Here is a 12,608-nt window from a genome sequence, read left to right on the forward strand (position 1 = left end):
ATTTCAAAATCTTAGTCACCTGGTGAAAAAGTAACAGTGACTGGAGGTACAAACAAAGGTCTCGCTAAAGGAATATTAGTTAAATTTTGGGTTTCAGGCAAGCGCTTCTCGCCAAAAACGACGTTTACCCTCAGTTATTTCTTGCAAAAATTACCTATAACTTCCAAAAATCTTGTCTTGATTGGTTTTAATAGGATGTTCCCTAATTTTTGCATTATTTATCTTAAGAATGGTTGTAGGTATATGTGTTTTGAGTTTGAATGGAAATGCTAAAATTTTAGGACAATTCGTTTCTTGGTATTCTGGGATTGTGTTTTCTAGAATAAATTGGGTCATACTTTTATGAACAGTACTATCCTAATTTTTGACAAAACTAAACTCGACTTAACCCAAAAATCTATGAATCAAATAACCTAAAATTTTCCTTAGGGCTAGAACTATCCAGACAAACAAAATCAAAATTACCTAAAATGACCAAACAATGTAGATAAGGAAACATCAATCAAGAAAAAGAGATTACGAGTACAAAAAGAAAAATCAGTAAAAAGAAGAGAGTGAATCACTTACTGTTTTGACTGTGATTTCTGGGCAGAGAGAAACCCTACGATTGAAATTCTAAAGGATGACATCGACTGAAATACGTAGGAAGTATGAGAAAGATAACGAGGGCATGCAAATTTAGAAGAGGAAGTAATCGTGATTTTCAAAAAGCTTGGAGGTTTGAAATAACGAAATTGGCGAAATAGATGTCGTGCATCAATTTATACCTAATTGTTAATTACCGTTTGATCATAAGAAATAAGTTCTAACAGATGGAAATATTAGAAAATAAGAATGGCCAAAGCATTAAATGCTAATGGTGTACCTCGAAGTCTTGAATCGCCAAAACTCAAAGCATGCATTTTTTCAAAAAGGATTAATACGATTATATCTCTGTAATCATTTAGAAAGTTCTTTTTAATTAAAAAGTACTTTTTAGGGGGCAATTGTTTTACCTGAAATTTGACTATGTACCAGAAGCTAACACGTGTCCTACTGAAAGAACGTGAATCAACTCAATGTATATAATAATGACGTTGCATTATTAAATAACTCGTTTCAATTAAATACAAGTTTGATAGAAATGTTCAAACTCGTTGATTGCTTAGTCTCATGCGAGACAAGAATAATATCTATTAAATTGGTATTGACGAGACATATGTCTGCCTCGGGATAAACTCAGTTAAATATACAAAGAGAGAATATTCTCCCGCATGAGCAGAATAAAAGTAGTGACACTCAACCACCTCGCGTTACTCATAATGTGGAGATCACCTCGCATCACTAATATAAATAAAGAGATACAACGAGATGAAGTGTTTCCAACACTTAGCATTTTTTCTATTTAGATGGATAAGAAGGAGAACTCATGTTTGACAAGGTGTAACCTCCAAGTCAGCAATAACCGTCTAGAGGATAAAGATAAGGAGCAGCTGGGTAGTTATTAGATATTATCCCATGTGTGAATAAATGAAACGTGGAGAATGTTCTCGTTTCATGATCAGTTGTAAATGAATCAATCCCAAAAAGAATAACTGACAACCTATAGTCCTATAAATAGGGGCAAAATCCATGAGAAAATGGACGATAAATTTGAGAGAGAAAATCTTTTTATTCAAATATTGATATTGTACTTTGTATCCCAGAAAATATCCCTAATATTAAGGACTCGTGGAGTATGTAGATTTAAACTACAAAACCACGTAAAATATCTGGTGTTATTTATCATTTATTACTTATTTGTTTCTGTAGTGTATTTATTGCGAAATACTATTAATTTGGTTAACGAAAATCTGCGTTAACACTTTATCTTACAAAATTAAATCAATTTTTTTTAAAAAAGATTCAATAAATAATCTAAACAAACTACGATTATGTGTGAAGAAGTTAATATTTTAAGAAGTTAATCATTATTATAATTGAGTCACATGTATTATTCCATTTTTTTTATCATTAATTAATTCTTATTTTCTTAATGCATTATTAAATATTTTTCTTTTAATTAAAACTAAAAAATAGATATTATTATTAATTGTAAAATAACTTTTATATAAAAACTGAAGAAAAAAACTCTATACATATTCATTACGGACTTTTGTCTAATTTTAGTAAAAAATTATAATATGGATAAAAGTTCAAGTGGCATGTTTTAGTACATATCAAAGTTTGAGGGGCATGATTTGGTAGATATCAAAGTCTGGGGAGCATGGTTTAGTACATAAACAATCACTAAAATAGTAAAATTGAATGAAATTAGACAAAAGTCCTTAAATTTAACAATCTCAATAGTTCGGGAGGAATTTTTAACGGCCAAAAAAGTTCAAAGGGCACGATTTACTACATGTCAAAGTTCACGGAGAAAAATTACTAATTAACCTTACGATTATCATCACCATCATCATATATGTATAGATATTTGTAAGGATCACAATCATCATATCTAGTATAATGACTTTTTAACATTTTTATTGATTATTATGAATAATGAAGTCAACAACACCTCTTAAATTAGCCATGAATAAAGTATGTAAGATAAAATGAATAAATTTAAAACTATTTCATAGTTTTAAATGACACTAACTAAAATAAAGAAATAAAAAAACTCTAACATTCTTTGAAATATATTTGTTTTTGCTAACATATATAAAAGTAGTCTCCTATATATATATAAATATATATATATATATATATATATATTCAAGTCTTGTATATACATTAGATCATAAAAATACTATAATTTTTGTAATGGTTAGAATGGTAAGAACTAAGATTGATTTTGTAATATCAACATCACCATCTACACGCAAGAGTTCAACTTTTCATCTTCAGTTCATCTTTACATTCGTTTTGAGAAATATAATACATAATAGATTGATAATGTAATAAATTTCTTAGTACAATAATTATAATATTATTATAAAAATATGATTTTTGAAGAAAAAATAACAATTTAATAATATTAAGAGAGAGAGAGAAAAAAAACATACTTATTGTGGATTGAATATGGCTAAATACACTTATTATAAAAAAGAAGAGGAACCATCAAACTCCATTTTAGTAAAAAAATAATGAATCTTTTATTTAGATACATATATACAAAAGTAGAGTAAAATACCATGCTATATATATGTAAAAATTTAAGTTGTAACTTAATTTTTATCAATGTTAGAAGTTACAAAATTATAATTTAATGTTCATTACAAACTTTATAATTAATATTATGAGAGTTATAAAATGAAAAGAGACGCTCTTTTCTCTTTCAATTAAATAGTTAGGGTTTTGTTTTCAATGTTATAGTATTAGTAAATTAAAAAAATATGAGAGAGCAAGAAAATTAGAAGAAAATTCATATAGAATGGGATGTCATTGTGCTTAGCAAGATTATTATATAAAACACACACACTCTCTCTCTCTCTCTTACAAAATAATTAAGAAGCACTCTTTTTATGTTTTTTATCTTCTACATGATTAATAAAAGTAGTATATTTATTTTGGATGTGTTGTACTTTATTCAGAGTTAATTTATCAATAATTTGCATATTTTAACAAGATTGATGCCTTTTTATTTTTCTGTTGATATATAGTTGTCTCTTTGTTATTTTATAATTATTTTACAATTATTTTTATGTTGTGTTTAGGTGTTCTGTAGTTGGTTTATAGTTATTTTTCCTGTTATTTTTATGTTTTTATTTATACAATTATTATTTAGTTTATGTGCATTTTTTATTGTGTATATTTTTAGTTTATTTTAGATAATATTTTTATTGTATGTATGTGCATTTATTTTGTTATTTTTCTGTTTATAGTTGTTTTTTTAACTATCACTAATTGAGAAAAAAAAAAAAAAGAAAGTTGAAAGAATAAACTTAACAACAAATTCCATGTTAAAGCAAAAAATAATAAATTCTATGAAAAAACAATGTAATAGTACAAAAAGATAAATTAAGTTTTCAAAATTAAGTAAAAAAAAATTCATAATACAAAAACATATTGATGAACTTATATTATTTTGTTTAGGGTAAATACCATTTTGGACCCTCTGTTTTACAAAAGTTACCAATTGGACCCTGTGTTTTGTTAAATGACAAAATAGACCCTGTATTTTCTAAAATAGTACAAATAGGACCCTGAATTGATTTTTTGTCAAAATAAAGTTTAATTATAATCCGATTTAAAAGTGCTATATGACAAAACTGTTTACATTTTTTGTATCTGTTCGTATTAAGCATTGTCTTCAAGTTGGTTGTATTAAAAAAAATTATCAAAAATTAAGCTCAGGGTCCTATTTTTACTATTTTAGAAAATACAGGGTCCATTTTGTCATTTAACAAAACACAGGGTCCAATCTGTAACTTTTGCAAAATACAGGGTCTAAAATGGTATTTACCCTTTTGTTTATTGTAATTAGGTCAATATTTTGTTATTTTTTAGTTACTTTATATTTTTGTTGTTTTCATGTTGTTTGTTAAATTATTCTACTGTTGTTTTTAAATTGTTTTTGAGTTTTTTTTTACTAGATAATAGTACTTTTATAATTTTAAAAAGGGAAATTTGTAGCAAAAGTCCTTAAAAAGTTCAGTTTGATACAGATAAGTCCCCAACCTCCAAAAATAGTGGCAATAGTCCTCAACGTCATGTTTTTTATTTGTCCGTTGGTCTCCAAGTTAATAGATCAGTTAAACCCAATTCAAATGCCACGTGTCGAAATATTATTGGTCCAAATTATTATTTTAATTTAAAAAATTTTAAATAAAATAAAAAACTAAAAAATATATATTTTAAAATTATTAATTTAATTTATTTATTTTATATTTTATTTTCTTGTTCATCTTCTTCATGAACCCAACCAGCCCTAACCCCACTCCAACCCCATTTCTATCGGACAACAGAAGAACCTCATCGTTCACCTTTAAATCCTCCTTCCAAGCCTTCATCACGAAGGCGTCGTTCACCGAAATGCAGGCGATGGTGTCCACGCCTTTCGATTTAAGCTCCGCTGACTTCTCCACGAATTCGGAGAGGTGTTTCTGCGAGCCGGTCAGGGTGAAAGCGCCAGAACAGCGAAGAGTATGGCTTTCTTGCCCTTGGTAAGGTTAGAGACAGTTACGGTCTGGACTTCTCCAGCGACGTCTAAGTAAGAGAAGGTTAATTCCGGAAGCTTGTCGCCGACGGAGATTGTGGCGAAGATTTTTGAGGTTGATTTGGCGGTGGAGAAACGGAGTGGGTTTGGGAGGTGGTGGTTGTTGAGGGCGAAGGAAGTGAAAGAGAGACGAGAAGAGAGTAGTGTTTTGGATGGGAAGAGAGAGGCAGTTGCGGTTGTGGAGAGGCAGAAAGTAGTTGATGGAGCTGTGAGGAGCCTTGAGATTGAGAGAGAGAGGCGGCCATTGTTGATAGATGTTAAGCTTTAGGTCGGTGCTGTGTTGTTTCACGCATTTTCATAACCTTGTTCCTCAGGTTGAAAATGTCGTCGTTCGTGTTGATTGCGTTATCTCCGATGATGATTCATCTTCCTCTGCTTCCTCATCGGATAAGTCTCGTGGTCCTTTCTCTAATATGTCTTCAGATTCGTTTTAGGGCTGGTTGGGTTCATGAAGAAGATGAACAAGAAAAAAAAATATAAAAATAAATTAAATTAATGATTTTAAAATATACATTTTTTAGTTTTTTATTTTATTTAAAATTTTTTAAATTAAAATAATAATTTGGACCAATAATATTTCGACACGTGGCATTTGAATTGGATTTAACGGATCTGTTAACTTAGAGAACGGACAAATAAAAAACATGACCTTGAGGATTATTGCCGCTATTTTTGGAGGTTGGGGATTTATCTGTATCAAACTGAACCTTGGGACTTTTGCCGCAAATTTTCCTTTTAAAAACAATATTTTAATAAAATTGATACAATAAAAATGTAAAAAAAAAAACTTTTCTTCATCTCACATTATTTTTGTAAAATTTTCTCCATTTTAAAATATTTTTTTTAAGTTTTTTTTTTTTTTTTTTTTTTGGGTTAATTTTGGAATATGCAATGTATTTTCATTAAAGATAATACAAAGTTTTAGATACAAAGAAATTATATATATATTTTTAAGCACAATATGTGGGACCACGACGACACATAAATCGACCGTTGCAGACCGAGACACTTGTTGAGAGAACAAAGGCAAGTAACATTCAAATTTCAAAAATTCAAAAAACTGCCATAATAAAGAAACACCCTTTCTTTCTCTCCACTTTTCTCGTAATCTCAGCTCTTCTTGGATTTTGAGCTTTCACTGCTACTACACTCTCCACTACTTGTACTACTACTACTACACCATCCTTCCACTTCAAAAAGACTCAAACTTTAACGCTCTCTTTCGTTCTTTCTCGCTCCGTGTCTTCTTCTTCTTCCTCCATGTTAGCTTGATCATAAGCTTTAGTAGTTGTTTTCACGATGAGAGAAGAAAACCCATCAGAGACCAGAGCTAAATCTTCGAAATTCAGTGACCAAAACCAGCCACCACCAAAGGGTCATCATCAAATTCCTCACAATACCAAAACCAATAGTAATTCTTCGAAATTAAGGTCTGCTTCCTCATGGGGTTCTCAGATTGTGAAAAATTTAGCCGGAGAAAGGAAGAGCAGGCTTCAGACGACCAATGTTGGGACGAAGAAAATCCCGCCGGCGGGCTCAGACGCGCCAAGCCAGAAGAACCCTGTTGTGCCGGCGGCTCAGTCGAGGGTGAAGAGGTCGCTGATTGGAGACTTGGCTTGTTCGGTCAACGGCAGTCAAGTTCATCCTCAGTCCTTTCAGACCCACCGGAGACAGTCGTCCCGGGACATGTTTACTGAGCTTGACCAACTCAGAAGCTTGCTCCAAGAATCTAAGGAGAGGGAGTTTAAATTACAGGCCGAGTTGACGGAGTCGAAGAGAAACCCGAGGGTTTTGGAGCTGGAGAGAGAGGTTGAGGTGAAAAAGAGTGAACTTGATGATCTTTCTAGGAGAGTTCAGTTACTGGAAGAAGAAAGGGCTAGCCTTTCTGAGCAAATACCCATTTTGGTGACTTCCATTTCGGAGAGGGAAAGGAATGAAGACTTGGATAAGAGAGAAGAGAATACGAGTTTGAGGGAACAAGGATTATCTCAGAGCATGGAGATGGAAGTTGTTGAATTGCGGCGGCTGAACAAGGAGTTGCAGCTTCAGAAGAGAAGTCTTGCTTGCAGGCTTTCTTCTGTTGAATCCCAGTTAGCTTCTCTAGCAAAATCATCTGAGGTATTATTTATAAGCCTTTTCCATTTTGCTTTATTTTTATGTTGTTCACTTAATTCTGATGTAATGTGATTGGTTTGTTGTTTGGACTATTTGAGTTTCTGAATTGTATCTTGTTTTCTATCAGAGTGACATTGTTGCAAATATCAAAGCTGAGGCTTCTTTATTAAGACACACAAATGAAGATTTGTGTAAACAAGTTGAAGGTTTACAATTGAACAGATTAAATGAGGTTGAGGAGCTAGCCTATCTGAGGTGGGTGAATTCGTGTTTAAGAAATGAACTGCGGAATTCATGTTCAACAATGAATTCTAATAAGTTGTCAAGCCCGAGTTCAGTAGAATCAGTTGGTGGTGGTGGTGGTGATTCTTTTGGTTCATTGTCTTGTCAAAGTAATGAGTACTTAGAATATAGTAGTGCAAAGAGATTAAATCTGATCAAGAAGCTAAAGAAATGGCCCCTGACTGATGAGGACTTGTCTAGCTCGGAGAGCCAAGATGAATTGTTGGAGAAAAATTGGGTTGATGAAGAAAGAAGAAGTCCAATGAGAAGACATTCCATTAGTGGATCCAAATTTGGTGCAGAAGAGTTAATGCTCAATAAGAGAAGGCAATCTGATGGCTTTATGTGTGCAAAAGAGATAGAAAAGGAGGCAGAACCACTAGCAGCTTCTCAGAAATATGACTTGGAAATGACTCAAAGATCACCTTTCTATGGAAATTGCCATGAAGTAGTTAAGTTTTCAACATCCTTTGATGTTGAGAAAAGAGCTTTGCGCATTCCGAATCCCCCTCCAAGGCCTTCTTGCTCCATTTCTAGCCGAACCAAAGAGGAAACTGGCTCAGCTCAAATTCCGCTCCCACCTCCTCCCCCTCCACCACCTCCACCAAAGTTTGCTGCAAGGAGTACCACAGGAACCTTTCAGCGAGCTCCACAAGTAGTTGAGTTTTATCATTCACTAATGAAGAGAGATTCGAGGAAGGATTCTTCAAATGGAGGGATATGTGATGTTCCAGATGTTGCCAATGCTCGGAGCAGCATGATTGGTGAAATTGAGAATAGGTCATCACATTTGCTTGCAGTAAGTGCTAGCCTATGATATCACAACTTACTGTGAATTTCAAACACTTTTTTGGGAAGCTTCAAAACTTTAATAGGTTCTGCTTAAAAAGTCATAGTTGCTTATTATTGATACATCTTAATTGTCATGTAGATAAAGGCCGATATTGAGACACAAGGAGAGTTTGTGAATTCGTTGATCAGAGAGGTGAATGATGCAGCTTTTCAGAACATTGAAGATGTAGTGGCATTTGTGAAGTGGCTTGATGATGAGCTTTGCTTTCTTGTAAGTTGATTTCTGTCCTACACCACAATCTATTTTGCTATTTCTGAATTTCTTTTCAGTCTGAAAGTAGTCCCAAAACTTGGCTGGATATGAATATTCTGATAAGAAATCGAAATGAGTCTCATAAACAATTTATACCAAAGAGCTGCTTAATGCTCAATATCATGCATTGATTATTATGCTTTCATAAGCCTGATTTGGTGATTACTTGCATTGTTTATTAAGGTGGATGAAAGGGCAGTTCTAAAGCACTTCGCTTGGCCTGAAAGGAAAGCTGACACATTGAGAGAAGCAGCATTTGGGTATAAAGATATCAAGAGATTAGAGTCTGAAGTGTCTGCTTACAAAGACGATCACCGATTACCTTGTGACATTGCCTTGAAGAAAATGGTGGCACTGTCTGAGAAGTAAGGACCTGAAAATTTTACAATTTCTTTAGAAGTTTATAATATTTTCTTCTAATATTCCAATATGCAGTAGTTGTAAAGTTGTAAGTGTTTCGGTACCACTGGCAGGATGGAACGTACAGTTTATAATCTTGTACGAACGAGAGAGTCTTTAATGCGTAACTGCAAGGAGTTCCAAATACCAGAAGACTGGATGCTGGATAATGGCATTATAAGCAAGGTAAGATAATTCTAGATGGTTACTTTGCTATTCATAATTCTAAAAACTGTTGAAATTATCACAGATGTATTCTAAATTAAGATTATCAAGATTTTTGTTGCACTGGGAAAGACAATGCACAGTTTCAAATAACTTAATTTCTCTTTCACTCCAACCTCCATGCCCTTCATTCCCCAAGTGCAATGTTAATGTTATGATTAGTATAGGGGTGTAACATCTTTTAATCTCATTGTATGGACATAAATTAGTTTGTATCATTACTGAATTACATAAATGGCAAAGCAATTGATGAAATACTATTTAGCAGATCAAATTTGGGTCTGTCAAGTTGGCAAAAATGTACATGAAGAGGGTTGCTATGGAACTTCAGTCAAAAGCAGCACTGGATAAAGATCCTGCAATGGACTACATGCTACTCCAGGGAGTGAGATTCGCTTTCAGAATACATCAGGTATTGTTTTATTTTGTAAGTTTAAACAGTGAAAATGAATGTTTAGACAATGTGATATACATTTTAGATAAGAATGATGAGTTTCGTCTCAAAACCAATTAGAAATGAGTCGTGTAACTAACTTAAATATCCTTCTGTTTCATAAATAAAAAGAACTTCTCACTAACATTTCTGTCCTACCCTTTTTGGTAGTTGTGAAAGCTTTTCTCTTCTTTTTGCTGAATTTAAGATGTGTTTCTTGTTTATTACAGTTTGCTGGAGGATTTGATGCAGAAACAATGCATGCATTTGAGGAGCTTCGCAACCTTGCTAATCTTCTTAATAAGAAGTAAATGCTTGACGAATACCACACTATCTCAGTGACCTTTCAAGAAAGAAAATATGTATAACATGTTGTATACAATCATACTCTGCCATATGGTCTCAAAGCAAATCTTTTGGATTGAAGACCCAAGTTTTGGCAACAAGGAAAAAGGATAGATTGTGGATTGTTTGTTACTATTATAATTCATACTGAGTTTTCCAAACAAAAAATTGTCATCTGTAAAAAGTAGGAAAGGAAAAAGATGTGAATGAAGCATGTTTTTGACATCAATGCAAGAGTGTTAGGTGCTTTTTTATGTACAACCAATAATCTTTTTTATTCTTTTCTAGTTTTAGCTTTCTTGGGCTAATAATAGTTTGACTTATTGAAGATAGTACTTTGGTGAATGGTTCAATTGAAGCAAGTCATATTGATACTTTGTGATCAACAATGAATGAGGCATTTTTGGGTAGGGAAAAAGTACACACCAGCAAATTATGAGGAGCCCATTTAATGTTGGAATTTCTTATAAATGATCAAACTTTGATGTAATAACTTTGGAACATATAATGGAACTCAAAGTAGGGAATAATGCAATAATACAAAAAAAATAGGGACTGTCTCAGGATAAATCCATGAAGTTAGAGATGATGTCCATATCGTTTTATGAAGAGTACTGTTTTCCTTAAAACCCAAAGATGCATTTAGAGCTCAACAACATAACAGATCACTTTGTGAATACTGTTAAAGAATTATTTGAATTTTTTCAAGGGCTAAGGTGGAAATTGGTCTCAAATAGATTGATAAATAGTAAATGTCAATTTTTTAAAAAAATTTAACAAAATAAATTAAATAATAAAAATTATTAAATTACTTTTATTTTTTTTTATTAATATTTATATAATGATAAAATTACATCATACAAATTTATTAGTACTTCATATACAGTTATTATAATGACAACGAATAACTATATTATATCATTAATCATATATATTGTATATGCAATAATATTTAATATATCATATTATCATAACACAAAAAATTATAACCATAAAAAATACTAACAAAAATAAAGTAGTATATTAATACTCAAAAAATATATACCATACTAAACAAAAATTATATATATTACTATTAAAATATATATATCATGCCAAAAAAATTTATATAGTCATTATATACAATAAAATAGAAACTAAATATTATTTTAAGTAAATAATATACTATATACAACAAAAAATATATACTGTACAATAAAAATATATATGCCCACAATAATTAAAAATATAATAATATTAACAAAAAAATATATATACTATACTAATAAAATTAAATACCATCATTAAAATAATTATACTACAGCCATAAAATTATATACCACAGAATATAATAATATTTTTGAGGTTTTTTTTTTATTAAGAGGAGTGCCAACAGCACAAAACAAAGACACGAACAAAACGACTAAACAGCAGAAACAAACACCAGACAATAAAACAAGGGAAAGAACAACATAAACAAAGAACCAACTAAACATGAAGAACCAACTAAACACTAATAATAGAAACAACTAAACATCATCTCCTACGAAGCTCAAGAGCCTCTGGCCCGCGTTAAACCTACGATCCATAGCAGAACAGAAAGAACAGCAAGGAAGAACAACAAGAACGAAAGGCCAGAGAAAGAGAAAAGACAGAGAGAAAGAAAATGAAGAAGAAAGAATCTCATTGATTGAAGAGTTGATTACAACATATATACAATGAGTCAAGCACAATAACCAACTAACAACTAAAGGAGAAACGACTAACAACCTGGACAGCTGGCAAGGAAATAACAGAACAAACAGTTGGAAAAATAACAGACTAACTAACTCCTTTAACACCTCCCCTCAAGTTCATAATTGAATGATCTTCAATTTTGAGCTTGTTTCAAAAAACAGAGAACCTTTGGCTAGAAATAGCCTTTGTTAGCCCGTCTGCCAGCTGATCAAAAGCCGCAACATGCTTGATATATATCATTTTGTTCAGAAACTTTTCTTGAACAAAATACAGATCCAACTCGATGTGTTTTGTTCGAGCGTGTAAAATAGGATTCTGAGTGAGCATAATTGTGCTTAGGTTGTCACACCACACAGTAGGTGGATGAGGAAGCTTGATGTGAAGCTCAGAGAACAGATAGTGCAGCCATGTGATTTCTACAGTGACATTCGCAACACTCCTGTATTCAGCCTCTGTGCTCGAGCGTGAAATGGTCTGCTGCTTCTTACTTTTCCAAGCTACTAGATTTGAGCCAAAGAATATTACATAGCCAGAGGTGGACTTTCTATCATCCGGATCAGACACCCAATCCGCATCACAAAAGGCCACAAGTTCATGAGATTCAGGTTTAGTGAAGTGAAGGCCGTGGCTCAAGGTACCACTGATATATCTAAGAATGCGCTTCACTACCTGCCAATGTGTAGACAAAGGTCTTTGCATGAATTGACAAACTTTGTTCACGCTATAGGACAATTCTGGCCGTGTAATAGTAAGATATTGCAAGGCACCTACAATTGACCTATATTGTTGAACATCCTCAAGAGGTTCCC

General features: G+C 32.4%; 1 protein-coding gene and 1 pseudogene across 1 annotated transcript; one reads left to right on the plus strand and one right to left on the minus strand.

Annotated features, from left to right (window-relative positions):
• Positions 1–4,811: 4,811 nt before the first annotated feature.
• On the minus strand, positions 4,812–6,455 carry LOC115696686 (peroxiredoxin-2E, chloroplastic-like; annotated as a pseudogene).
• LOC115698218 (protein CHUP1, chloroplastic) lies at positions 6,018–10,362 on the plus strand. Its single transcript, XM_030625419.2, has 7 exons — positions 6,018–7,297; positions 7,422–8,375; positions 8,508–8,639; positions 8,865–9,046; positions 9,155–9,266; positions 9,574–9,717; positions 9,969–10,362. Exons 1-7 carry the CDS (start codon positions 6,479–6,481, stop codon positions 10,047–10,049), a joined length of 2,424 nt encoding a protein of 807 aa, XP_030481279.1. The 5' UTR covers positions 6,018–6,478; the 3' UTR covers positions 10,050–10,362.
• The last annotated feature ends 2,246 nt before the right edge of the window (positions 10,363–12,608 follow it).

The sequence above is a fragment of the Cannabis sativa genome, chromosome 7 (assembly GCF_029168945.1).
Source record: "Cannabis sativa cultivar Pink pepper isolate KNU-18-1 chromosome 7, ASM2916894v1, whole genome shotgun sequence".
Taxonomy (NCBI): Eukaryota; Viridiplantae; Streptophyta; class Magnoliopsida; order Rosales; family Cannabaceae; genus Cannabis; species Cannabis sativa.